Below are 26,747 nucleotides of genomic sequence, written 5' to 3' on the forward strand. Positions count from 1 at the left end.
ACGCACACAAACACACATGGATTTGACTTGCCTTAACATTTTGTGGTAATGGTTTGTTCTGGGAAATCCCCACAGCGATCAAAACTATCACGGATATGACACAGGAAAAGCCAAGGATGACCAGGATATTTCTGGTGCAACTGTTTTCATTAGAATCTAAAACCAAAATCAGAAGAGAAAATATCAATAAGAAATCAATAAACAATGATTTTCTCACTTTTCTGTCTGGTCTTTTGATTGTTATCAGAAGTTACCAGAAACATTAAAAAAGAAAATAGCCTATCTTTAGCCATGAGGCACTTAAAAAATAACTGAGGAAGAACTCAAGCATAAATATATTTGCCTGTATTGTGGCAGGGGCCAAGACTGAGTGAATTGTTATGAAAAGGAACAAATGGACAAAACTAGGTCACTGATCAGATAAGGCATGAGGACAGGGAAGAGTCTCAAACTGGCAGTTTAATAGGTCATATGAGTCTATCAAAATACAAGTGACAAATAATGAGAAACAAGAATAGACCTTAATTAAAAACTTACCACAAATTGTTTAATATCTTTAAAATATTAAATATATATATTACCAAACATCAAATCCCACCTCTCCATGACATTGCCTGGCTTGATATGCTCTTTGCATTGCAACCATCCTTTGAAGGTAAGCAATTGGTGATAACCTAGAGGCTGAGGTGTTTTGAATATGTTGGGCCATCATTCCCCTTATTTATTGTCTTCTTAGTCTCAACTTATGAAGAGACAAACAAACAAAAAGCTCCAATAGAAGAATAATATAAAAGTTACTTTAATTGGCTATAAACAGATCAGAGAAAGTGAATAGGAAATGGTCTGGCTGTGCCATTCCTTCCATCCTGACACTCCAATTTCTACCTCCCTCAACTCCCCAAACAATCCTTAAACTTTGTTCTTAGGCTTTGGGGAAGGATATGATAACAAAATGGAGAAGCCTATGCAAATGAGATGGGTTCTACAGAACAGTCTGTACTTCTCTAACAACAGGGTGGGATCCAAACAGCTGAATAAGGAACCAAGTTTCTTTCTGCCCTCTTTCTTGATGAGTAGGAGTTGTCTGCACACAAATCGAAATTCTTCCTCATGCTGTTCAGAAGAAACTTGGACTTAAACTTGGACTTAAAAGATCTGTAATTATACGGGTCTCTGGTCTGCCTCAATCCCCAGAATCCTTAACAAGTCTTTACACACTACAAAACATAGGATAAAAAGTTTTATGTACTTCATTATCTGTTGCTGCCCAACAAAGCACAACACTTTTCCCTTACCCCAGGTCCCCAAAGAACTTCTTCTTTGTTCATATACCTGCCTCTCCCCCAGGTTCAAGGATGGATCTGATCAAGTCTGGGTAATCTCATTTCCTCACCAGTGATTTGTTCCACAGTGGGTATGTTCCTAATTATGGCCCATGAGAACCTGGAAGGAATCTGTTGAGGCAGAGGTGCAGAGCAAGAAGCATTTCTCTTCTTCTTATTGTCTTGCATGGTTAGAATGTAATGTCAGTAGAGCAGAAAAAAGAAAGAATCTGAGTCCCTGATTGCATTTTAAGCTGCTAAATCAACCAACCTTGAGCCCATCCTCCCACAGGACAGGATCTGAATTATTTGAAGCCAAAACATCCTAGTACAACTGTTGTGAAATGTTCTCTTTGATGCCAGGGATCTGGGATCTGGAAAAAGTATCCTAAATATGCCCCAACTTAATTCCTTAAGCTGTGATATAGACAAACACAGATCTAACAAACATGTGCTTTAGATGAATAAAGGAGAGCAGAAGTTTGAATGCTTCACTCCCTCTCAAGCATTCAAAAAGTTCTACCTATTAAGTTTTTTGTTTTGTTTTTATAAATGACAGTTTTCTTATTTTCCTTCCAAGTCTACTCAGGCATTTTTTATTCTTATCATACAAATTACTGCAATGAAAAAGACTGACTAAGTCCCTGCTCTTTGGAGTTTATAATCCAGTTAGGGATACAGATAAACTAGAAAAGGAGTAAGTAAGTGATTTCAAGTCATGATAAACTCTAAGAAGAGATTAAATCAAGGTGTAGGAAGCCATCCATGAGCTGTGTGTGAAGTGGGTAACATTTGAATCATAAGGCAGGGAAGCCTGATTTTGGGAATTCCCAGTGGGAATCCTCTGGTTTGAGAATGCCCAAGTCACGTGGTATCCTGTCCTAGCTCACAAATTCAAGCAAAGCTTCCCAGTTGGCTAAATGCCAATCAAACTATTTACTACAAGACCCCTGCACGGGAAAGCAGCACCACAAGCACTGAAAGAAGATGCCTCCCATTGAAACCTTATCCCTGCCTTTTATATACTCCCCCATAAATAAAGAATCGGGACCTTTTTCTGTAGTTCCAGTTCCCCTCAGGACTGGAAGACCCATCAGGTTCTCCACATTTTAAATTGATCTTTGGCTTTGTCACATTCCTTACTGATTACTTCAGACTTTTTATTTTCCCAAGCAGCTCACACCTCCTGGTCAGAAACCTGCTCTGACAGGGTGCTGGCCACACTGATACCAAGGAATGTGATAAAGTGATTGAGCATAGTTGGATGGGACAGAAGGTGTTAGGTTGAGAGTCAAGGAAACTTCTCTGTGACTGTGACATTTGAGCTGAAGCCTGGATGACCAGGAATAAGGATCAGGGAACAAAAACTGCAAAAGAACCTGAGGCAGGGTCCAGCTTGATGTAATTATAACTGTTTCTTCGTTTTCCTAGTGAGAGTTATTCACTGAACAGTTGGATGTACATGTTTCCACATTTGCCCAGATTTTGCAATGATGACCACATTACTAAGATATATTCAAGCCTTTAATCATATTCTTATTTCTTTTTTTGTTTTATTTTGGATACCAGAAATTGAACACAGGAGCACTTGACCAGTGAGCCACATCCCCAACCCTATTTTGTATTTTATTTAGAGACAAGGTCTCACTAAGTTGATTAGCGCCTCACCGTTGTTAAGGCTGGCTTTGAACTTGTAATCCTCCTGCCTCAGCCTCCTGAATCTGGAATTACAGGTATGCACCACAGCACCCAGCATATTCTTATTTCTTATTCAAGACATAAGATTCAAGTCAGAGAGAAAGTTTAAGTATTTTCCATAGATGATTTTCAAAAGCTATAGTACCAAAGAAAAAACACAATGGCTGTTTTTCATGGAACCAGCCAGATTACCCAGAGAGGAGAAACTGCTGTCTTTCATGGGCTATGTGGCAGGCAGTTTTCACATGCAGGAAGCCAGACTCTTTTCAGGAAGTGGTGCTAGACATCAGGTCCAATTGACAAAGCTGGGATGTGCTCTTGAAAGGAACCACTGGGCCAGGGTGTGGCTCAGTGTTAGAGTGCTTGCTTAGCATGTGCAAGGCCTTGGGTTCAGTCCTCAGCAACACACACACACACACACACACACACACACACACACTATTCTGGTCACTGTTCCCTTTTTTTAGGCCCCTAGAGTTCTTTCAGATCCACCAACTGATAGTCAAGTTCTACTACAGAAAATTCACAGACTGTCTTCCCCCTGAAAAGCCCTCCATTTGTGTTGTGGATAGCACAAATGTGATTTCTATCAGACAATCAAAAATGGTATTTCAGAAAATAATTTCAAGAAACAATTTCACCAAATGGGTTTTTTCCTCTGAACTGGCTCACTATACTAGACAATTAAAAGGTTCCATCCCATTCCTGTTTTACCTCTCATGGGACAAGTGAGAGGATTTTTCTGTTTAAGGCAAAAGAGCCTGGAAATAATTTCGACTCCTCTTTGATCAAAAAAACCAAAAAAACAAAACTCTGAGGTGTCTCTCACAAACACAGATTGAATTCAAGACAATTGGCTATGCCAGGAAAAAGAAAAACTGGTTCTTTGATTCTTATCAAAACAGCTATCATGAAGTCCAGGTAGGGGTTGGGGCTGGGGCTCAGTGGTAAAGTGTTTGCTTAGCGTGCATGGTACCAAAAACATAATATCTTAAAACTTGTCCTTATTAATAAACAGCTTTGGAATGTTGACAGGTGGCAAATTTCAGACAAAAGCAACAAAAATTTGGCTCCACAGATCCGATGCAACTGATTAGATTCAAATGGTTTCCAACTTCTCAAGGGCCACACGCTGACTATAGAGAACAAAATGGTAAGTGTGCATGAGCACTGGTGAATAAGACCAGAGAAGACCATGGTCCTTCCTGTGGTCGCACAGCCCAGTGATGGCACCATGGCCATAGATCTAAGGAACTGTCCTAATATGGCCTTGCCTTCCCCCAACTCCCTGACTCAAAGTCCTCCAATGGTCTCTGCCACCTTCCTTCCTCTCCATTAGAGGACACATGTTTATGCTGTTCTCACATTCTGGGGCTTTAAGATCCTTTCTCAGTTGCTTTATCACAGGCCTTTTAGACAGACCCACCTTCTATAGTGATATCTATCCATCTGCCTTAGTCCCATCAGCCCTACATATCTGATCTTCTACTATGGAACTCCCACCCTTCTACGTTCCCTTCCCAATCAAATCCATCCTTCATGTGGCTGCAGAGATCTTCTGTAATTGAGGGTCTTCCTGCGCAAGAACTTGTGATGGCTTCCTGCTGCTTTGTGTCCATGATCAGAATGCCTGACATAGGACCACCAGAATGTAATCTCCCTAAGGACAGGGATTTTTTTTCTGGCTTGTTCATGGTTGTATCCCGTGTTGAATGAGTGCATTTTGGATTCTCAAGATGTTTTTTTTTTTTTCAATATAAGATTTCCTTCACTTGGAATTTTATTCTCCTCAATCTGTACCAAGTCTTTTTTCTTGTCTCCTTCAACATCAAGCTCAATAGCAGTGTTCCCCTCTATTCCCCAGAAAGTTCAATTATTACAGTAGTCCTCTCTTCCGGTGCTACTTCTACATACTTAATGATGTGAACCACTTCAAGAGTTCTATAGTTGTTGAAGAGGGGCTTGAGCTTCATTTATTCTTTCAACAATTATTTATTGAATGTATTATAGTAAGCATCAGACCTTCCCTAGACTCTGAGCTACAGCAGTGAACAAAACAGATAAATGTCACCATATTCATGGTGCTTATGTTCTAGTTTGGAGGGAAACACGATAAATAGAGAAAATGTATAGTCTTAATAATCACAAGTGCTAAGGAAGGGGAAAAGCAAGGAAGATTAAGAAAGATAGGGTGATTGGAAAGGCCTCTGAGAAGGTGATCTTGAGTAAGAGTCAAAGGAGTAGATGTAAGTGCATTTAAGGGCACTGGAATTGCACATGCAAAGACCTGAGGTAGGACAGAGCCTGGGCAGAAGACCAGGGTGGCTAGAAGAATAAAGAGAGGGAGAGTTCTAAATGATGGTCAGAGGGGTAATGGGCCTTGATTGTGGAGCCTTGGAGGCCCCAGAGAGGACTCGGCCTTACTCTAATTGATATTAATTTTCTAGAGAAGTTTGTATAATCTATGTTCAGCACTTTAAGGATGAACAAGTAACCACACCATATCCTACTGAAGTCACTGGAGAGTGATGACATAGCTTGTAGGTCACCATACCCCTGCTTCTCGTGGTGCTGAGATGCTGAGGCTAGTACCAATGAGGTCAGGTCATAGGATGACTACACAGCCAGTAGACAGAGTCTGGGTTTGTCATAGCAGAGCTTATGCTAAGACTAGGGCCAGAGAGATATATCCAGGAGGAGTAAACACCATCACATGGGACAATCATCTCAATACCTTCTGAACTTTGTGATAGCTCACCACTGAGGAGTGTATCCTCAAGGAATGTTATTATGAAAGGTCACAAAGCCAACAGTCTCCAGGATCCATCAGCAGAAAGCCCAACTCCACAGATCTGTGGGGCATGGTTAAGGCTGCAGCAGAGTCCAGGACAAGCTTACAGTTATGGTTTAGATATCAGGAGTCTCCAAAATGCTCATGTATTAGATAATGCAAAAAAGTTTAGAGGTAAAATGATTGGGTTAAGAGAACTTTAGCCTAATCAGTGTGTTAATCTACTGATATGGATTAATTGGGTGATAATTATATGCAGATAGGAAGTGGCTGGAAGAGGCAGAAGTGTATCTTTGGGGTTTATATTTTGTCCCTGGAGAGCAGAGCCCTCTCTGCTTTCTGGAGGCCATGACATGAGCTGTCTTCCTTTGGCATGATGTTCTTCCTTCCACCATGATGTTCTGCCTCACCTCGGGCTTAGAGCTTTGGAGTCCACCATCTATCGACTGAGGCCTCTGGAAACCCTGAGCCCCAAATAAATTTCTTCCTTGAATTGTTTTTGTAGGTCTTCTGGTAATAGCAATAAAAATGCTGACTAAAACAATCACATTTTTGGTAAATCTCTATTTTCTTATGTGCCAAATGAGAGTCATAATAGTATTCCCCACATATGGTAGCTATGTAAGATTCAGTGAGTTAACAATACTTAAAAGAGTTCTTACTGTAATCCTGATTCTACTCTTAGCACTTTAAATAATAATATGTCTACCTCACAAGATGATTAACCCCAGCAATAATCCTTGGGGGACTATAACTAATTTAACTTACTTCAAGCTTATGAGGTAAAGGTATGATTATTATCAGCTGCAAACATCTGTATCTGTTTCCTAGAGCTGACTCAAAAATTACCACAAACAGGTGGCTTCAACAGCAGAGCTATATTCTCACAATTTTGGAGGCCAGGGTGCAAAGCCAAGGTGTCTGCAGGACATTGCTTCCTCTGGAGGCTCTGTAGGCTTCTTTTCTTGTCTTTTCAAGCTTCAAAGCTTCTGGTGACTCTTGGCATTCCTTAGCTTATGGCCGCCTCACTCTTCATTCTTCACATGGCCTTTCCCCTTGTGTCTCTTTGTGTCCCATTTCCTTCTCTTTTCAAAGAACATCAATCATTAGCCCACTTTACAACCAGAATGATCTCATCTTAAGATCTTTAACTTAATACATCTACAAAGACCCTATTTCCAAATGAGGTTATCATTACCATCACTTTACAGATGAGGAAACTCTACCACAGAGAAGGTAAATAACTATTCCAAAGTTATACTCATGTAAATGTTAGGTTAGGAATTAAACACAGGTACCCTGACTCCAGAGCCCAGGCTTTAACCACCACCCTACCCTACACTGATGCTGAGTTTTACACAGTACTTGGAGCGTGGTACCATATGTAGTAGCTAGTTCCATCATCCATTAATGAAAAATGATTGGCATTAAGGATTTGGCTGAGGGATAGTCTAGAATGTTCTCACTGATGATACCATCAATATTCTACCTATTAAATCATGGAGTATTTGATTTCTGATAGTCTGAAGTTTAGAGTTAAATAGCAGAAGCCTGGGATTGTGATTCTTGGGAAAATTAAGGGACTTGCCCAGTTATACATCTTATAAAAGGCAGAGGAGGGATTTGATTCAAGTCTTTCAACTCCACTCCAATGCCTTCAAGTATTGTCCTACATTAGAGAGGTGTAGAAATTACTCAGCTTCAGGGCTGGGGTTGTGGCTCAAAGGTATAATGTTCGCCTAGCATGCATGAGGCATGGGGTTTGATCCTCAGCTTATCCACATAAAATAAAAAATAAAGATATTGTGTCCTCCTATAACTAAAAAATAAATATTTAAAAAAGAAGGAAATTACTCAGCTTCATTCCTTCTCAGTTGGCCAAGTTCTATTCAGGAGAAAAGATCTTATTCTATTTCATACTCCTCTTATTCTTTTAATTAATCTATCCAGAGTTAAGCTCAAGGACAAAACAGTTTAACTTAGAGGGGAGGTTTCCCTGCCTTTTTTCCTTTTTTTTGCTTAAGTACTACAAATGTCAATAAAAACTAAAAATGAATGTCAAGCCCTCAATTATGAACAGCTAGTTAAAGGACAAAGGCAAAGGATAGGAAAGGAAAATAAGGTGGACTTAGGGTTAGGAGACACAAGCAAGAAGACAAAGAAGACAGAGCCAGGGATTATAGAGGAAGAGGAGTATGAGAGTGAGAACAGGGAGAGAGGTAGAAAGGCAATTGAATAAATAATCCATGTTCTGTTCCACAGAGCTGTTGAACCAGAGAGCTCAGAGGAGTTAATGGCTTTCATTTATGATCTTTTATTTCTACTCTTTGAAATTTAAATTAGCTGGTTATTTTCTGTTCACAGTTTTTTTAGCTAGAAAAGGAGCACATTTATCTTAGCATATCCTGACTGATACTAAATGGACCCCCTCAGAAACTCAGTTTTGGCTGAGAAGAGCTATATAGGGAACAACCAGACAGAGGAGATGGGGGTGAGGTGCCCCAAAAGCTCTTCCTCCAAATCAGATTCTACCAATCCCAGGATGCCCACCACAATTCTTCTTGCTTGGTATGCTCTTCTCAAGATTATCAGCCACTTGGTTGTGTGTGACTATAAAAATGTTGATTATTGCAAAAATCAAATGCCAATAGAAGTTCTGTGTATGAGAAATGAGGAAGCAAAGGAACTCCCTCTCTCCTCTTTCTCACTTCCTCCCATCACCCCCCACCCACTCCTTTCACCCAGACCCCTTTTGGCTTTCCTGAATTCTTCTGCCCATAGATTACATTACACATAAAAGGTCTTTGTGGTCAGTAAGGAATCCCATGTTTAAGCATAGGGCTGACAGGGAGGAGGGTTGTTTCCGGCAAAGTGATGTCACTGAGTCTGCAGACAGGAATTCCCTGTGTCCAAGCCAAAAGACATAACAATCTGGTGTATTGATGGTCTCTGCAATAAGCACATTGCTTCTACTAAATGAATCTTCTTCCACATGTGAAATCAAAAAATTGTGCCTTGGGGACTCTACCCTTTCTTAGAGCACCTGCATTTATCAACAAGCTGTGGGTATTTGCAGAGAGTGAGCAATCTGTAGTGGTCATATTATCACTAGTGTTGGGTAATAATGGAAACAGCATGAACTGACTTACTCAGACTGCCTAGCCTTGAAGTCCCTTATCTTCTATATCTTGTCTGCATAAATTCTTTCATTTCTATTTCCTCGTTTTTATTCTCATGAGATACAAAATTCAGAAACCACATGAAAAGATTCATGCAGAAAAAATACTATAAACAAAAGTGATAGAAAAAAAGTTTTCAACAACTATAAAATATTTGGGATAGAAAAAAAGTTTTCAACAACTATAAAATATTTGGTTTCCCTAATATATAAGTCATTTAAAGTCATTAAGAAAATCATCAACCAAACCATAGAAAAATTAGTAAATAATATGAATAGACAATTCAAAGAAAAGAAATATTCTCAACATATCAAATGCATTCTAATTACCCTTAAATTAATGTAAATAAAAAATAATGAAATACCTTTATTAGAATAGCAATTTAAAAAAATGATGAAAATATTTATTGCACACTTATTAAAATGGCCAAATTTGAATAAAATGTGAATAATATCAATTTTTGATCAGGATGTGAGTCAAATTGAACTCTTATGTATTGTATGAGAATACAAAAAAATGGCACAGCCACTCAGCAAAACTGTTTGGCAGCTTATTATGAAATTAAAAATTGTTGGTCCTCCATATGTGAGCTTTGCATCTCCAGTTTCAACCAACTGCAGATCAAAAACATTTGGGATACTAAAAGAGAAAAATGGGGAAAAATTACATCTATTCTAAATTTATACAAACTTTTTTCCTTGTCATTATCCCTAAAAAACACCCAGTATCACAATTCATTATATAACATTTACATTGGATTAGGTATTATAAGTATTCTAGAGATGATGTAAAGTATATGGGAGGATGTGCACAGATTATATGCAAATACAAGGCCATTTTATACTATCCATAGATTTTGATATCTGCAGGTTACTCTGGAACCAATTTCTGAAGGATACTGAGGGATAACTATATATAATTATTATATAACCAGGCAATCCCATGCTTCAATATTTACAAACATCCATATAAAAATCTGTACTTAAATATTTCTAAAAATGAAACAGAACTACTTTGAAATTAAAATCAACTTCCTGATTTTCTGCATCTCTACTTCCTCCTGCTGAGGACAGACATCAAGGAAGTTGAGACTACTATGTTTTCTGGCTAACTAAATCTGTGTGTGTGTGTGTACACACACACACACACACACACACACAGTAGTAGCTGTAGTAACTTTTGAAGAACGGGCCTGGGGTTCTGCTGTGGGAATGTGTATCAGAGATTCCCAAAATCACTGCAGATTTCATGATTGGCTAGAACTTATGGAAATCAACATATCATCATACTAATGGCTATGATTTATTACAATGGAAAGATATGAAGCCAAAATCAACAGAGAAAAGATACATTGGACCAAGACTGGGGAAACTAGGAACAAGCTTCCAAGGGTAACTTCCCCATGGAGTCACACACAGGACATGTTTAATTTCCCCAGCAATGTTGTGACATGTGTAAACTGTCTACCAAGGAAGCTTGCCAAAGGCCCAGTGTCTAAGGCTTTCACTGGAGGCTGTACACACCAATATGTCAGACTCCTAGAAGGAAAGCAGATGCCCAGCACAAATCACACTGCTTGAAAATCGAGGCACAGCAAGCCATCTCCATCAGTTCTGAGAATGGGAGGAACTCTCTAAATCCAAGTTCCCAGACACCAGCTAAGGACCAACTATGTTAGCAGGTCCCTTTCAAGGACAGCAGTCTCAAGCCTACATGTCAACTCCCTTCTGCAAAGAATAATACTATGACTTTCCTCACCTCCATCTCTCCATTCTTTTTTCCCCTTCTCTTCCTTTCCCCTTCCCTCCCTTTCTTCCTTAATTCCTCAAGCAATTTGAAATTGTTTTTTTTCTTTTTTTGTTTTTTCATTTTTGTACTCAGGAATAAACCAAGGGGCACTTTACCACTAAGCTACATCCCCAGTCCTTTTTATTTTTAAATGTTGAGACAGGGTTTCAGTAAGTTGCTGAGGGCCTTGCTAAATTGCTGAGGCAGTCTTTGAATTTAAAATCCTCCTGCCTCAGCCTCTCAAGCCACTGGGATTACAGGCATGCACCACCACACCAAGTAATTTATATTCCTAAGAGAAATTTGTGAAAATTAAAATACTTTGACTTGAAGAAGAAAATTTTATAGTGGGTTTCCAGCTGTGCAATAGTGGTATGCTGACTGCCCATTCTAGCACCCTGTTAGCCACAATCCAATTTGATTAATTCAAGCAACTACCTCTGGGTCCTATTTAGTCATTCTATTCAGATCAATGTCATCTCACCTGTATTATTTGGGCAGAATTATCAGGTCTTCCTTGACCTAGCTTTGGGTGGATTCAAAGCTTTATTTTGAGAGAAACTTGTTACCTCCCCCTAGCTCCTCTGGTGTTATATCAGTGTAAGAGGGAATGGTCTTCTAGATAAGATATAGTCAAGCTTCCAAATGTCTAAGGTAACTTCATCACAGATCACCTGATACCTAAGCAGCTGACTCTCTCCAAAACACTCAAGAGTGTATGTGAAACTCAAATTAAATTTGTTTGTATCTACTTCCAGTCAAGAATGTCACAGATTTGACTGATAATTTAGAGAGACAATATAAAAGTCACCTAATTTTTTTTTCTGTACTTATTTGATGAGGAAGAAGACAAAAGGGTGAGAGAAAATTCCTTAACATTACAGATAGGAGTGTCCTCCAAAAGCAAAACTACAAAGACTAATACATAACAAAAGTACCTGCCTACAAAAAATTTCCACTAGCTGGTTATGGTGGCACACACCTGTAATCCCAGCAGCTCCTGAGGCTGAGGCAGTAATATTGCAAGTTCAAAGCTAGCCTCAGTAACTTAGTGAGGCCCTAAGCAACTTCGCAAGATCCTTCTCAAAATAAAAAATAAAAAGGACTGGGGATGTGACTCAATGGTTAAGCACACCTGGGTTCAATTCCTGATACCAAAAAAACATTTTTAAAAAATCAACAAAAATTGCTTACACTTTATAAAAGCATATCCAGTCTTCTGATTCAGTATTCTATCAAATAAATTATATGATTAAGAAAGAAGTGTCCTTTTCAATACTGTACCCTGAATGAAGAAAGGATCAGATGCATGGAATAAGAAGACAGTGAAAAGAATCTGTCAAGTGTTGGTGAGGATATGGGGGGAAAATGTACTCTCATACATTGCTGGTGGCATTGCAAATTCATGCCACCATCCTAGAAAGCAATATGGAGATTCCTCAGAAAACTGGGAATGGAACCACCATTTGACCTAGATATCCCAATTCCTAGGTTTATACCCAAAGGACTTAAAATGAGTATACTACAGTGACACAACCACATCAATGTTTTTAGCAGCTCAATTCACAATAGCTAAACTATGGAATAATCTAAACCTAGATGCCCTTCAAAAGATGAATGGATAATATACACAATGGAATATTACTCAACCTTAAAGAAGAATGAAATTATGGCATTTGCAGGTAAATGGATGGAACTAGAGAATATCATGCTAAGTGAAATAAGCCAATCCTCCAAACCAAAGGCCAAATGTTTTCTCTGATAAGCAGATGCTGGTCCATAATAAGGGTGGGGGGTGGGGAAAATGAAGGAACTTTGGATTGTGCAGAGAGGAGTGAGGGGAGGGATGGGTCTGTAAGGATGGCAAGGAAGGTAGAATGATACAGACATTATTACCCTATATACATGTATAATTACACTATTGGTGTGACTCTGCACCATGTACAACCAGAGGAATGAGAAGTTGTGCTCCATTTGTGTACTATGTGTCAAAATGATTTTACTATCATGTATAAATAATTAGAACAAACTTTAAAAAAAAATTAAAAATCAAAGGGATATCAGTATAACAGAGGAAAGGGACCAGAGGGTGGGAGGAAGAAAGAGAAAGAGAAAGTTCTGGGAAATGATATTAAGCAAATAATATTGTTACATTGTATGCACGTACAACTAAAATGTGCCACCAAAATGTGGGGGGCAAAATCAGAAAAAAAAATTCTGTCAGTGTATCTCTAACAGGGCCTAAAGGAGAGAGGTGGTCTATGGGCTTAAGTAAAGAACTTTCACTGAATGTTCTTTCTCCACAGTGATGAAGAAAGCCCCCTCTAAAATAACCAAACAAACTCCTCACTCTGATTTCATATTCACCATGCTATCTTGCCATATCAATTGTTCTACAAGGTAAAAAAAAAAAAAGAGCTGGTTAATAAATGGGTAGTTTTTAATTTTTTTTTAGTTGTAGATGGACACAATATCTTTATTTTATTTATTTTTATGTGGTGCTGAGGATCAAACCCAGTGCCTCATGCATGCAAGGCAAGTGCTCTACCACTGGGCCGCAACCCCAGCCCAACACATGGGTATTGTGTCTTGTACAGCCATCTTTCACACTTTAGATTTCATGGGATTCTCATACTTTCTATCACTGAGGTGTGATAGACAGTCCCTTTAAAACCAAGGCTCCCTATAGAATGTAGAGACAATGTGGAGACCACAGGAATGACATGGACATCACAATCTGTTCCTGTGGCTCCCATTCCCGATTCTATGCTTACCCATTTACTCAGGCCTACTGAGGCAAGAGGGTGCAGCCAGACAAGGAATCCAATTTGGGGAGGGCCAACACCGAATGATTCCTTATGCTTTCTTTCCTTTGGAATTCAATAATGTTCTGAGGGCAGGGAAAAGTGTCTCTGCCTTAGTAAAAGTTCAAGATACCACACGAAGGGAAGCAAATGTTACAGTACAAGGAAATGGCTGCCAAAATGGTTGGAATTCTTTATGGAAATTCCTGAAAACCCAAAGACCCTGAGGGACATATGAGTTGGACAGAAAAATTTTACTCCACCTTTTGGGAAACTCTTTATACAAAAACTGATCTTTGGGAATGATGCCAGTAGAACCCTCCTTAGGGATGGGACAGCTAGCAAGGACAATACTTGGTTATCAAAAATAGTACTGGAGCCACACTGTATCTATTCTCCCAAGATGGGTGGGGCAAGGCCACACCCTCTTAGAGCTTTATATGGTACTGGTTTACTCTCCTGTCTCACCACCACCTCTCCTCTGGTATCCCCAGGGAGCTGATCCCTGCCACTTCTAATAACTTGAATACCCTAACATGATTTTTTTTTTTTTTTGCTTCTCTTCACACTATGTACATTCCTAACTCCACCTCCCTGGAGCCCACTCAATCTCCAACACACTGCATCTGGCTTCTGCCACACTGTTCCCCTAAAGTTGCTCACACAAATATCACCAGTGACCTCCTAGAGCTGAATCCAATGAACACATTTCAGTATTTACATTTCCTGTGGATTTCCTACTACTTAAACTCTTTCCATTGTGGGTTCCCATGACACTAGGCTCTTTTAGTTACCCTCCTAATTATCTGATCCCTACTTTGCTAACTCATTTTTTTGCTCCATACCCTTTAAATATGGATGTTCCACAGCACTCCATCTTGGGACCTTGCTTCATCTGATTCTCTCTCTCTCTCTCTCTCTCTCTCTCTCTCTCTCTCTCTCTCTCTCTGTGTGTGTGTGTGTGTACTCCCAACTGAACAGTGACAACTCCCTGCTTTCTGTGAGGATAACTCCAAACCTCTATAATGACACCTCCCTAATCTTTTCTTTTCTTTGGTGAGAGGCACTGGGAATTGAATCCAAGGGTTGTTTACCACTGAGCCCCAGCCATTGGTTGTTGGTTTGTTTTTGTTTTTGTTTTGTTTGAGACAGGGTCTCACTAAGTTGCTGAGAGTCTCACTAAGTTGCCAAGGCTAAACTTGAACTTGCGATCCTCCTGCCTCAGCCTCCCTAAGGAAGATTACAGTTGTGTGCCACTAAGCCTGGCTAACTCCCTCATATTTATAGACATGATTCCCTAATCTGTATTTCTAGTCCACACCTTTCTCTTGAGCTCCAGATTCACAATGTCGGTCACCTATAGGACATATCTGCTTTGATATTCTACAGCCAAACTTACCATATTAAAAATTTAACTCCGCGGGCTGAGGCTATAGCTCAGTGGCAGAGAGCTTGCCTTGCATGTGTGAGGCACCACATAAAAATAAACAAATAAAATAAAGGCATGCTGTCTCTCTACAACTACAAAAATTTTTTTTTAAAAAATTTAACTGCTCCCCACACTAATCTTTCTGTATAATTGTTCAGTAAAGGCCATCTCCCACCCTCCTATTTCCCTCAGTCCCTCTTTCTCCCTCCAAACTCTGTTTTATTCTACCCACTAAATTTCTCTAAACTCCACTTCACTTCTCCCTATTTCTTTCCTAGATTCAATCGACAGCTTTTGTAGGGGCCCTCCACCTCTATGCTCTTCCTCTTCAATCCATCCTCACTCTGAAGCTAGTGTGATCATCACCAAAACACAAACCTCATTATGTAGCCCTACCACTGTGAAGTTCTCCAGTGCTGCCCATGCCCCTGAAAATCAAAGTCAAACTCTTCAACAATAATTTTAAGGCCATGCTGCTAGCCAGCCACAGAATCCAGAATCAGGTGCATTTATTGTGTTAATTTATAAACCAATGTTTGTTTTTCATGTCCTTATGCTTTGCAAAATGTTTCTGCTTCTATCTTCTGCTTAAAACACTTGTTTCCTCTCTTCTTTAGCTAACTGTATGTAATGAAGAAATTGAGGTTCAAGATAATCACATTGTATGTCTCTGTTTCCAGGAAGTCTTCCTGAAGGCCCTGACCCCTTCTCTAATGATGAACTTAATCCCCTCCTTTGCATTCCTCTCAGAGCGCCCCTCCCACAGTGCTATAATAGCCCCTAACCCGTGCCAGTCTCCTTCATGAGTTGGGGCACCTTGAGAATCCTTCATCTCCAGCCCCCAGCAGAAGGTCTAGCCTATAGCAGCGGTCCACATGTCAGTTGAATAAATAAATGATAAGATTGATTTGGGTTTTTAGTACACAATGTTTTGCACCAAAGGTGGGGGATTTATTTGGCAATTTCAAATGGTTTTTAACTTCTCAATTCCATGGTTCTATTTTTAGTGAGCTGCCAGGCAACCTTAACTTCAGTTTGCATATTTTGTCGGAAGCAAGGGGACAGATGTTTGGGCAGTAAATCCCAAAAGTGATCCCAGAGCTTAGTCATAAACTCCATGGGATATTTTTTTCACTGAATTACCGAGAATAATAGACTCAAATGGCTTGCTTATAATTGAAGGAACAACACACTTGACTGGCCATTCCTTAGCTAGGATTGTTAACTCTACAATGTATCTGAGAATCAGTCATTCTGATTAAGGAGAAGCAATATGATTAGGCAATAATACCTCACCTTATTTATAACTACATCATGATGTAAAGTGAAATCTCATCTTGCCTCTTACTACCCATGTGACTTGAGTAAACTACTTAACTTCCCAAATCTTCATGTTTTATACTGAAAAATTAAAAACATGATTTACTTTGGTCAGTTGATGTGAAAATAATGAGGTTTTATGAAAAAAGTACTTATAGTTATCCTGCCCAGTCCAGTCCCATGGCCTGTTACTGACCACATGTGGGAAAGTCCTTTTATTAAGTCCAAGCATAGGTATTAGTGACCTTTCAGCTACCTGCTTGCCTTTTCAAACTTATCCTGCCCAAAGAGAATTCATGCTTCTCCCATTCCTGACAAACCTCTTCCTCATCAGTTTCCATAGCTCAGCATTTGTAGTTAGTGAACATCTCCACCCCCCATCCAGTTACTGAAACCAAGAAGAGCAGTAGATCCTCTATTCCTTCTTTACCTTCACCCTTCACATCCAAGCAACTCTGTCAATTCAGGAAATGTTCCCAGGACCTTGTGCCAAGTCCTGGGATTCTACCTCCCAAAGACCCTTGACACCTTTTCCATCACTCTGCTGCCTTTAGTTCAACCACCACCTCTTTCTCTCAGCAGGCTCTTAGCTGGTTCTCTGCATCCAATCTTGACACTCAAAAATCCACTATCTCTGGACATAATGTTTTCACAACAGGTCACATCTTCAGTGTGAAACAAAATATAAAATATTTAAAAGTCCATTCACTTCATACAATTCCTTTTTATGTTGGTATATATTGGTAGTTACAGACATTTTATAGTGACATGCTTATTTTGAAATGACATGAATTAAATGGACTGGGCAGTGCTTTGTTATTCTCATTCTATTTGATTTCACTCTTAGTTTTTCTCTCCTGGCACATGAATGATATCTTACCAAGCAAATGTTAACCCCACTATCCACTCTAGCTCAGTGGTCAGGACTGATGTTTCTTTTGCTAGCAGTTTTCTATTCTGCTCTGTATCAAAGGGCAAGCTCTGGGAAACCCCTTCAGACAGTTTCTCTAATTAGGTTCTCAACCATAAACCTGAATCAGAGTCATCTGGGAGGATTATTAAAAACAGATATTGCTGGACACCTCATAGTTACTGATTTTATAAGTCTGAGGTGAGGCCAGATAACTTGCACTTCTTTTTTTAAAATATTTTTTTAGTTGTCAGTGGACCTTTATTTTATTTATTTATATGTGTTATTGAGAACAGAACCCAGTGCCTCCCACATGCTAGGCAAGTGCTCTACCACTGAGCCACAACCCCAGCCTGATAACTTGCATTTCTAATAAGGGACCAGGTGATGCACTGTTGCTGTTCCAGGTACCATACTTTCAAAACAACTGCTTAAATTCATAGTGCATTACAGCTACCCCTCCCCATTGTTAATGGCTAATTATATCTATATTTATATGTAGATATAGATATAGATATAGATATATGGAGCACAATTGTTGCAAGGCCTTTTAAGGGTACAGTTAATGAAAACTTCCCAATTCTTTCTTTATATTTTAAAGCACTACCATGGACCTTTTGCCTCAAGATTTCAAAGGGGTTTTCTCTGTGCTACTTTTGTAAACAATCAACATTTCCCACCATACTTCTCCTTTTAGAAGACACAGAGTGTGGAGGTATGTAAGGGCCACACACCTCTAGTCAATTCCTTATTGGGCAACTCCCTCAGTCATTGCTAGTCTACTTTTTTAAAGCAGCCCTTGCTTACCATCCCTGAAGCCAGATGGCTTAGTGAAATCATTTTGGCAATTGTTTCAGAAAATGGTGGGAGAGGGACTGAAATAGCAGGAAAGGAGTTGTCAGAAGCTCTTCAAAGAAACTAACTTCAAAATCACTTTAGGAGGTTTCACCTGGGGTTAAGAGGGAGCAGTGGAGTTAGGAATTCGAAGGCATCCCAAAGAGAGCTCAAGACAAGCATCCTGGCAGGTCACTGGGCAAGCAAGCAAGCCTCCATGATTGAAATAAACAGCTAGAGTGAACATGGCATTTTAGCCTTTGTTGATTCCCTTTACAACCAAGTGATGTAGTCAGATGTATATATAAGCTATCTTTACTCTGCAAGGGAAGTCATTAGGATAGAGAAAGGCTTCCTGTGCTGCCCTCATATCAGAGCTTATGGGGCAATCTTAGGATGACCAACCATCCCACTTTACCCAGGACTAACCTAAATGTAACATTGCCAATCTAACATCCCAACAAACCTCTCAGTCCCAGCAAAACCAGAATAGTTTGTCACACTAGCTATCCATAAGACAAGTGAATCTTCTTCAATCACTCTCTCCAACTCGTACCATTCCCACTCAGCCTCACTGCTACACACTACTCAACAATACTGGCACTTCTCCTCCAAGGTGGGTTCACTCCTGGTAAGCGCTGTTATTTTAAGTCTCTCTCTTAATTTTCTTTTCTCCAGAGCTCAGTTTTGTGCCTGACTTCTCTGTCATCATCAGGCTTTCCACCATTCTGACCCTGAAAATAGCCCATGAATGGTACTTATTTATTTCAAAATTGACAGGATCCTTAGAAATTGCACACTCCAGCAGTTTCCAGCACTGACTTCACAGGAGATTCACCTGGGGAACTTCTCCAGTCCTACCCAGAGCAACTGCATCAGAATCTCTGGGGGTGGGGCCCAGGTTTTGGTCATTTTCTACATCTCTGTTGAGAGCCACAGCAGAAGGGGCCCCAGCAAACTTCCAGCTGCCAGCTGATGATTGGCTCACAGCGGCCCCAGCAACTTCTAGCTGCCAACTGATTGGCTCCTCTGCGGTGATGCTCATTGGGCTGTTTCCCCGCCCTTTCAGACCATGGAGCTGCTCATTGGGGGACTTTTTTTGGCTCCGCCCATGTGACCCAGCCAATCGGCCTCAAGAGCAGGAGGAGTGGGGGAGGTGGAGAGGCTTGTGGGAAGCCGGTGGTGGCAGTTGGGCTCTGAAGGTTTTCCTGAGGAGCTGTGTTTTGTTTGGCGTGTGTGGTTCTAAAAATAAAGTTCGTTTCTTTTGACAAGTGGCTCCTGAATTGTGCCCAGCCAGACTGCGGCATTTGGTGGGTCACACGGGGAACCACTGAGGGTAAGTGATAAGGTAAACTGCTCACCCCTGAGGGCAGGGCGAGAGGATGGGTAGCCATTTTAAGATTCCTCTTTTATTTTGCTAAACTTTTGTTTTAAGTTGCCTGTCCCTGGAGATGTGTAAGATGGAAGAAAAACCGCTCACATCTGAGGAACAGATAGGGAGAAAGGATGGATGGACATTTCAGGAGGATAGAAAGGCTATTATAATGATTTTTTGTTGTTCCACTTTTGTTTCATTCTGGTTCAGTTTTGTTTAGCGTTATCTTCTTGGGTTGTATTATGGTTATAGTAGAAATGTTCAAGTAAAACAGAAGGTCTCTCAAGCTAGTCAGACAGAGGAAAAAATTCAAGTAAAAGAGAAGGCCTCTCAAGCTAGTCAGACAGAGAAAGAAAGTGTAAAGAAGAAAAAGCCATCGGGGGAAAGTTACAACAGGAGACTGCTACTAACACCTTTCTATCACCAGAGGGTGTAAGTGTCCAACCAACAGCACCACCTCTACAGGAGACTGCTACTAACACCTTTCTATCACCAGAGGGCATAAGTGTCCAACTAACAAGGCCACCTCCATATGCTGGGAGGCCCCCAAACCCCGTAGTTGATAGTTGGGATCCTGAGACAGGATCTCAAATATTAACATGCCCTGTATTTGAGGCAGGAGGGCAGCGAATTCACCATGCTTTAAATTTCAAAACAGTGAAGCAGCTAAAAGAGGCTGTAACAACCTATGGTCCTCAAGCACCCTTCACTGTAAGAAACTTGAACATGATGCCAGCAGATTGGGCTAATATGTGTAAAGCTGTGCTAAATGGAGGACAATACCTGTTATGGAAGGTTGCCAATGAGGAATTTTGCAAGGAGACGGCTAGGCAAAATGCAGCAGCTGGTTATCCTCGGAGAAATCTAGATATGTTGTCAGGAAAGGGACCTTATGAGGATCAGCAGCAACAAATTGCATATGATCCTGGTGTATACGCACAAATTGCAGTTAAGGCATGGAAGACTTTACAAGGACATGCAGGTTTACAAGGTCAATTATCTAAGGTAATACAAGGAGCTAATGAACCTTATGCTGAATTTGTAGATAGGCTTATTCAAACAGCTACCAGAGTTTTTGGGAATACAGAACAAGCAATGCCATTACTAAAACAACTGGCTTATGAGCAAGCGAATCGTTGGTGCAGAGAAGTCATTAGACCATGGAAACATGAAGATTTAAACACATATATTAAATTATGTAGAGACATTAATGAACAAAAGCAAGTTGTGGCAGCTGCAGTAAAACAGGCTTTAGAACAAGGGCAAGTCGTGGCAGCTGCAGTAAAACAGGCTTTAGATGCCAGGCCAAGAACATGCTACAATTGTGAACAAACAGGACATTTTAAAAGGAATTGCCCCATAGGAGGAGGGTTTAACAAAACTAGGTATCAAAGGAGTAGAACACCGGGTGTTTGCCCACGATGCCATAGAGGGAGACACTGGGCTAATGAATGCCATTCTCAAACCACCATAGAGGATACTCCATTATCAAAAAACAAACAAGGACCAGGTGTTCATCCACGATATCGTGGAGAAAGGCATCGGGCTCCGCTGCAAAAAAATGGACAGGGGGGCCCAATGCTCCGGGGCCCAAAACCACAAATATACGGAGCACTGGAGGAACCCAGCAACCCCATCAGGGTAGTGCCCAGGACACACTGTCCATCAGATCCCTCATCAGACAAACCAGAGGGAGCGCAGGGTTGGACATCTGTGCCTCCGCCAGAGCAGTACTAACTCCAGAGATAGGAGTTCAAATCATTCCCACAGGGGTAAAAGGCCCTCTTCCCAAAGGAACAGTAGGCTTATTATTGGGACACAGCTCTTCTACTCTAAAAGGACTTATGATAAGTCCTGGGGTAATTGATCCTGATTATGAAGGTGAAATAAAAATTATAGCCAGTTCTCCAAAGGGTATATCAGTAATTTCACCAGGAGATAGAATAGCACAGTTACTAATAATACCCAGCCTACATGATAAATTTTGCAGTCATACTGTAGAAAGAGGTTCCAAGGGATTAGGCTCCACAGGTGTAGATTGGGCTATGCTTTCTTTAAATTTAGATTCTCGCCCCATGCTAAAACTAAATATTCAAGGACATGAATTTAATGGGCTACTGGATACAGGTGCAGACCTTAGCATCATCTCTCGTCAAGAATGGCCAAAACATTGGCCATTACAACAAGCCACTCAAACGCTTTGAGGCCTAGGAGTGGCGACTAATCCCCATAGAAGTGCAATGGTATTAGATTGGAAGGATCCTGAAGGATGTGAAGGAACTATACAGCCATATGTATTGGATCATCTTCCCATAAATTTATGGGGACGAGATGTCCTAGATCAATTAGGTTTGATATTAACAAACAACATCAACCAAAATGCACCCACTATTATGACTAGACAAGGTTTTAGGAAAGGAAAAAGATTAGAAAAACAAGAACAAGGTATAGCAGCACCAATACAAATAGATCAAGGAACGGACAGACATGGGTTGGATTTTCAGAGAGGGCCACTGAGACAATAAAAATTACTTGGAAATCAGAAAGACCAGTATGGGTTCCTCAGTGGCCCCTGACTAAAGAAAAGATACAAGCAGCCCATGATCTGGTCAAACAACAATTAGCGGAAGGACATATACAACCTTCTGTATCTCCCCATAATACTCCCATTTTTGTCATCAAAAAGAAATCTGGTAAATGGAGATTATTGCAAGATTTAAGAGCCATTAATAATGAGATGGTTATTATGGGACCTGCTCAATCGGGGATTCCTCAATTGTCTGCTTTGCCAAAAACCTGGTATGTTTTAGTTATAGATATTAAAGATTGTTTTTTTTCAATTCCAATTCATCCTGAAGATAGTCCACGTTTTGCATTTACTATCCCTGCACTGAATCATGAAGGTCCTGATCAGAGATATGAATGGAAAGTACTCCCTCAAGGGATGGCTAACAGCCCAACTATGTGTCAAATTTATGTTAACAAAGTAATCCAGCCACTTAGAAATCAAAATCCTGAACTACAAATATTTCACTATATGGATGATGTATTATTAGCACACAAAGATAAAAAACACATTGCTAGAATGTTATGCCACACTTACAAACTTATTAAAAAATTATAATCTAGAGATAGCAATAGACAAAGTACAATTAGATTTTCCAATTAATTATTTAGGAGTTCTATTATCCTCAACCATGGTCCGTCCACCAAAAATTCAAATACAAGTAGATCAACTCAAATCACTTAATGACTTTCAAAAGTTATTAGGAGACATAAATTGGATAAGGCCTTATCTAGGTATACCAACAGGAGAGTTGGGACCTTTATTTGATATCCTAAAAGGTCCATCAGATCCAAATTCACCCCGAATGTTAACGCCTGAAGCAAGAAAGGCATTAAAAATCACTGAAACATATATGGAAAATATGCATTTGGATAGAATTGATATAAGTTTACCTTTATTATTTATTGTACTACCAACAAAAAATATTCCTACAGGAATATTTTGGCAAGAAGGTCCATTATTATGGATACATTTATCTTATTCTCCTAACACTATTCTTACTAGGTATCCTGAGGCTGTAGGACAATTAATACTCAAAGGAATAAAAGCAGCAAAGGGAGTGTTTGGAATTTCTCCCAATAAAATTATTACTCCATATACTATGAATCAAATTGATGAGTTAGCTAATGAGTTAAATACTTGGGCAATAATCATGTGCAAATCTAATGTTTCATTTGATAACCACTTACCATCTAATCCTTTATTGTCTTTTTGGTCATCGCATCCTGTAATTTTTCCAAAAATGACAAGAAAAACACCTATCATGAATGCTCCAAATATATTCACTGATGGGTCAAATAATGGTACAGCAGCAATAGTTACACCTGATCAAACTTTTACATTTTTAGTACCCAAACAAACAGCTCAAAAGGTAGAGCTTAATGCAGTATTACAAGCTTTTGTAATGTTTAAAGATTCTGTATTTAATTTATTTTCCGATAGTCAGTATATAGTTAATGCTATAGTATCCCTTGAAGATGCTGGTAGGATTTCCCCTTCCTCTACTGTTTTCTCTTTGCTTTCCACTATACAAAGTCTAATCTGGGACAGAAAAGATCCATTCTTTATAGGACATATCAGGGCACATACAGGATTGCCTGGAGCCCTTAGTTTGGGCAATGATTTAGCAGATAAAACTACACATGACATACATATTTTCTCTACACTAGAAGAAGCTACAAATTTTCATTAAAAGTTCCATGTCAATGCTAATACTTTACAAAAGTGTTTTAAAATAACTAAGGAACAAGCTAGACAAATAATAAAACAATGTCAAAATTGTGTGACCTTTTTACCACAAGTTAATCTTGGAGTCAATCCTAGAGGATTGATACCTAACCATATTTGGCAGATGGACGTCACACACTTGCCAGAATTTGGAAAATTAAAATATCTGCATGTTACAGTTGATACTTCTTCTGGATTTTTGATGGGCTCCCTTCATGCCGGAGAAAAAACTAAAGATGTTATAGCTCATTGCTTACAAAATTTTGCCACTGTGGGTGTTCCAAAACAGTTAAAAAACAGATAATGCCCCTGGTTATACTTCTACCTCTTTTAAACAATTTTGCTCAACATTTGGCATTACTCATCTAACAGGAATCCCATACAATCCACAGGGACAAGGCATAGTTGAAAGAGCTCATCAAACTATTAAAATGTACTTATTAAAGCAAAAAGAAGGAATTGGGAAGGGGTATATATTCCCCAAAGATAAATTTAAATAACCCTTTTTACTCTAAACTTTTTAAATTTGAATTCATCAGGGCTTAGTGCTGCAGAAAGGCATATGTGTCCAAAAAATGTACATAAGCCTAAGGTACTTTGGAAGGATATTCTAACAGGACAATGGAAAGGTCCTGACCCAGTAATTGTCTGGAGTCGGGGGTCTGTTTATGTGTTTCCACAGGGAGAACAGCAGCCGATTTGGATTCCAGAAAGATTAACTAAAGCGATTTCTACAGACCAAAAAGAAGATGATTTGGCTCAAATCCATAACAACTGATATCCAAAACTCCAGTTTGACTATTCTTACATCTGCGACAGAACCAGGATGCTTTTTTCAATATCTATTTTATTATTGCCCTTTCCCATATCACGAAGTTCTATTTTGTTTTTTGAGCTCATACAGACCTAAGTTAATGTTTTGCTGATCAGTTCTATTTTTTTGACTATAGAGTTTTTAAACATTGCAATGGAGATTTCACCTGTAAAAAGTTATAAGGCCTTTACTATTATGTTATGTGTTGTATGTATTATATTATGTGTGCACACTTGTGTTTTGTGTTATATGTTTGAATGTACGTATGTCCATATATCATATATGATGAGCGCTCATGAAAAAATGGATCCAAATATTTTTTTTCACGTGATTTAAATGGTTTAATTTAAATTGGGTAAACAGCTGTTGAGGATTGTTTTAATATATGAACAAAAAAGGAGGTTAACAAATCTGTTTGTTTACTTTCACCTTTCCTTTTCATTATATTTAATAATTCTGTTGAAGATAAGGTACATTGTTAAGAAAATTGTTTTCTAAAAAAAAAAAGAAAAGAAAATTGTTTTCTTTTAGTGCCTTCTGGAATGTTATATAAATTTTTCTTTAGCCATTATTGCCAGAATTCCTATCTTCATCCCAGTGACGGTGAAGACAAAATAAAACCAATCTACAGCTTCTGCAATAGCCATCACTGAACTGCTTGCAGAACTTGCCTGGACTATGAATCACTTGTATGCATTGTGAACTCACCTGTATGCATTGTTAACTATTTGTTGGTGCAGCGACTTGTGGTAGTGTTGGAATATTTTTGCTGATGATGTCATCGGTGGTACAATTTTTCCAAAAGGAACCGTCAATTGGCTTGGTGTATCTTCCTCCCTTCTGCTTGTCATGGTTGTTCAGCTAAAATTTGGGGACCAACAGAGGTGAGGCAAAGAACCTCACCCCCCCCCCCCGCTGATACAAAGACCTACCCACAGGTGTGGCTGTATACTGGACCGGTAGTCAGTGATAGGTAAAATCCAATTGCAATGGTACCAACCTAAGACAGGAGGCTGACGCCTTGAGGTCAGCTCATCCGATAACGGGTAAGAACCATATGTACTATTGGACAACCTAAGGCAGGCACGGTCCCTAAGCCACATGCTTTTTGTTTAAACAGAGAGGGGGAGATGTTGAGAGCCACAGCCGAAGGGGCCCCAGCAAACTTCCAGCTGCCAGCAAACTTCCAGCTACCAGCTGATGATTGGCTCATGGCGGCCCCAGCAACTTCTAACTGCCAGCTGATTGGCTCCTCTGCGGTGATGCTCATTGGGCTGTTTCCCCGCCCTTTCAGACCATGGAGCTGCTCATTGTGGGACTTTTTTTGGCTCCGCCCATGCGACCCAGCCAATCGGCCTCAAGAGCAGGAGGAGTGGGGGAGATGGAGAGGCTGTGGGAAGCCGTTGGGCTCTGAAGGTTTTCCTGAGGAGCTGTTTTTTGTTTGGTGTGTGTGGTTCTAAAAATAAAGTTCGTTTCTTTTGACAAGTGGCTCCTGAATTGTGCCCAGCCAGACTGCGGCACATCTCCAGGTGATTCTAATATATGACAAGGTTGTGAACCTCACCTAGTTCAGTTCTTTCCAAGCAGCAAATCTGCTTCTTCAGAATTCTCAAAAGATGGGTTTTAACCTCTGCAGTAAAAATATCCATTGGTGGGACACAGTACATTTCAATGTGGTGTAAAATGTAGTCTATCCAAGCCATTGGCCAGACATCTGTCATTGTTTGGAACCTCTTATCTTGACCCAAATTTAGTTTCATTCTAAGTTCCACTCACAGATCCTGCTCAAAGTTATGAAACCATTTACTCTGTTTACCTCTTCTTCATTAAAAAAAAAAATTAAACCTTAAAGGTAGCCAGTATATAAACCTCATCCTCAAGACTCTTGTCACGCAGGCCAAACAATTCCAGTTCCATTAACCATTACTCACATATCATGATTTCAGATTTTGTGACACCCTAATTACCCTCCACTACACGCCCTCCAGTTTGTTAATGTGTCTCTCAAAATACACTGCTCAGAACTGAAGATAATATTGCATATATAGTGGAAATATGACATTCTGTCATCTGGAAACTAAACTTTAGTATTTTCTAATATGGTTAGTCATTTTAAATACTCAGATTGAGAATTGTGATCTAATAAAAACTTACAGATCTTTTTCCTGTGAACTATCTCCAAGTCAGGA

At 39.7% G+C, this 26,747-nt stretch overlaps 1 protein-coding gene across 3 annotated transcripts in view; it reads right to left on the reverse strand.

Annotated features, from left to right (window-relative positions):
- The window catches only part of LOC114083696 (ectonucleoside triphosphate diphosphohydrolase 1-like), a 97,285-nt gene that overhangs the window by 42,077 nt on the left and 28,461 nt on the right, over positions 1-26,747 (reverse strand). The window contains exons 1-2 of one of the 3 annotated variants that reach the window (XM_071611052.1): positions 25,267-25,285; positions 32-156 (exon numbers count right to left, since the gene is read on the reverse strand). The exons of 1 other annotated variant lie outside the window; for it this stretch is intronic. In XM_071611052.1, the coding sequence (XP_071467153.1) occupies positions 32-156; positions 25,267-25,276 (135 nt within the window). In that variant the 5' untranslated portion in view covers positions 25,277-25,285. Of the gene's footprint in view, positions 1-31; positions 157-25,266; positions 25,286-26,747 lie in introns of those variants that run through there. One more of the 3 variants, XM_071611051.1, reaches the window with a different exon arrangement.

Source organism: Marmota flaviventris, chromosome 4, assembly GCF_047511675.1.
Source record: "Marmota flaviventris isolate mMarFla1 chromosome 4, mMarFla1.hap1, whole genome shotgun sequence".
Taxonomy (NCBI): Eukaryota; Metazoa; Chordata; class Mammalia; order Rodentia; family Sciuridae; genus Marmota; species Marmota flaviventris.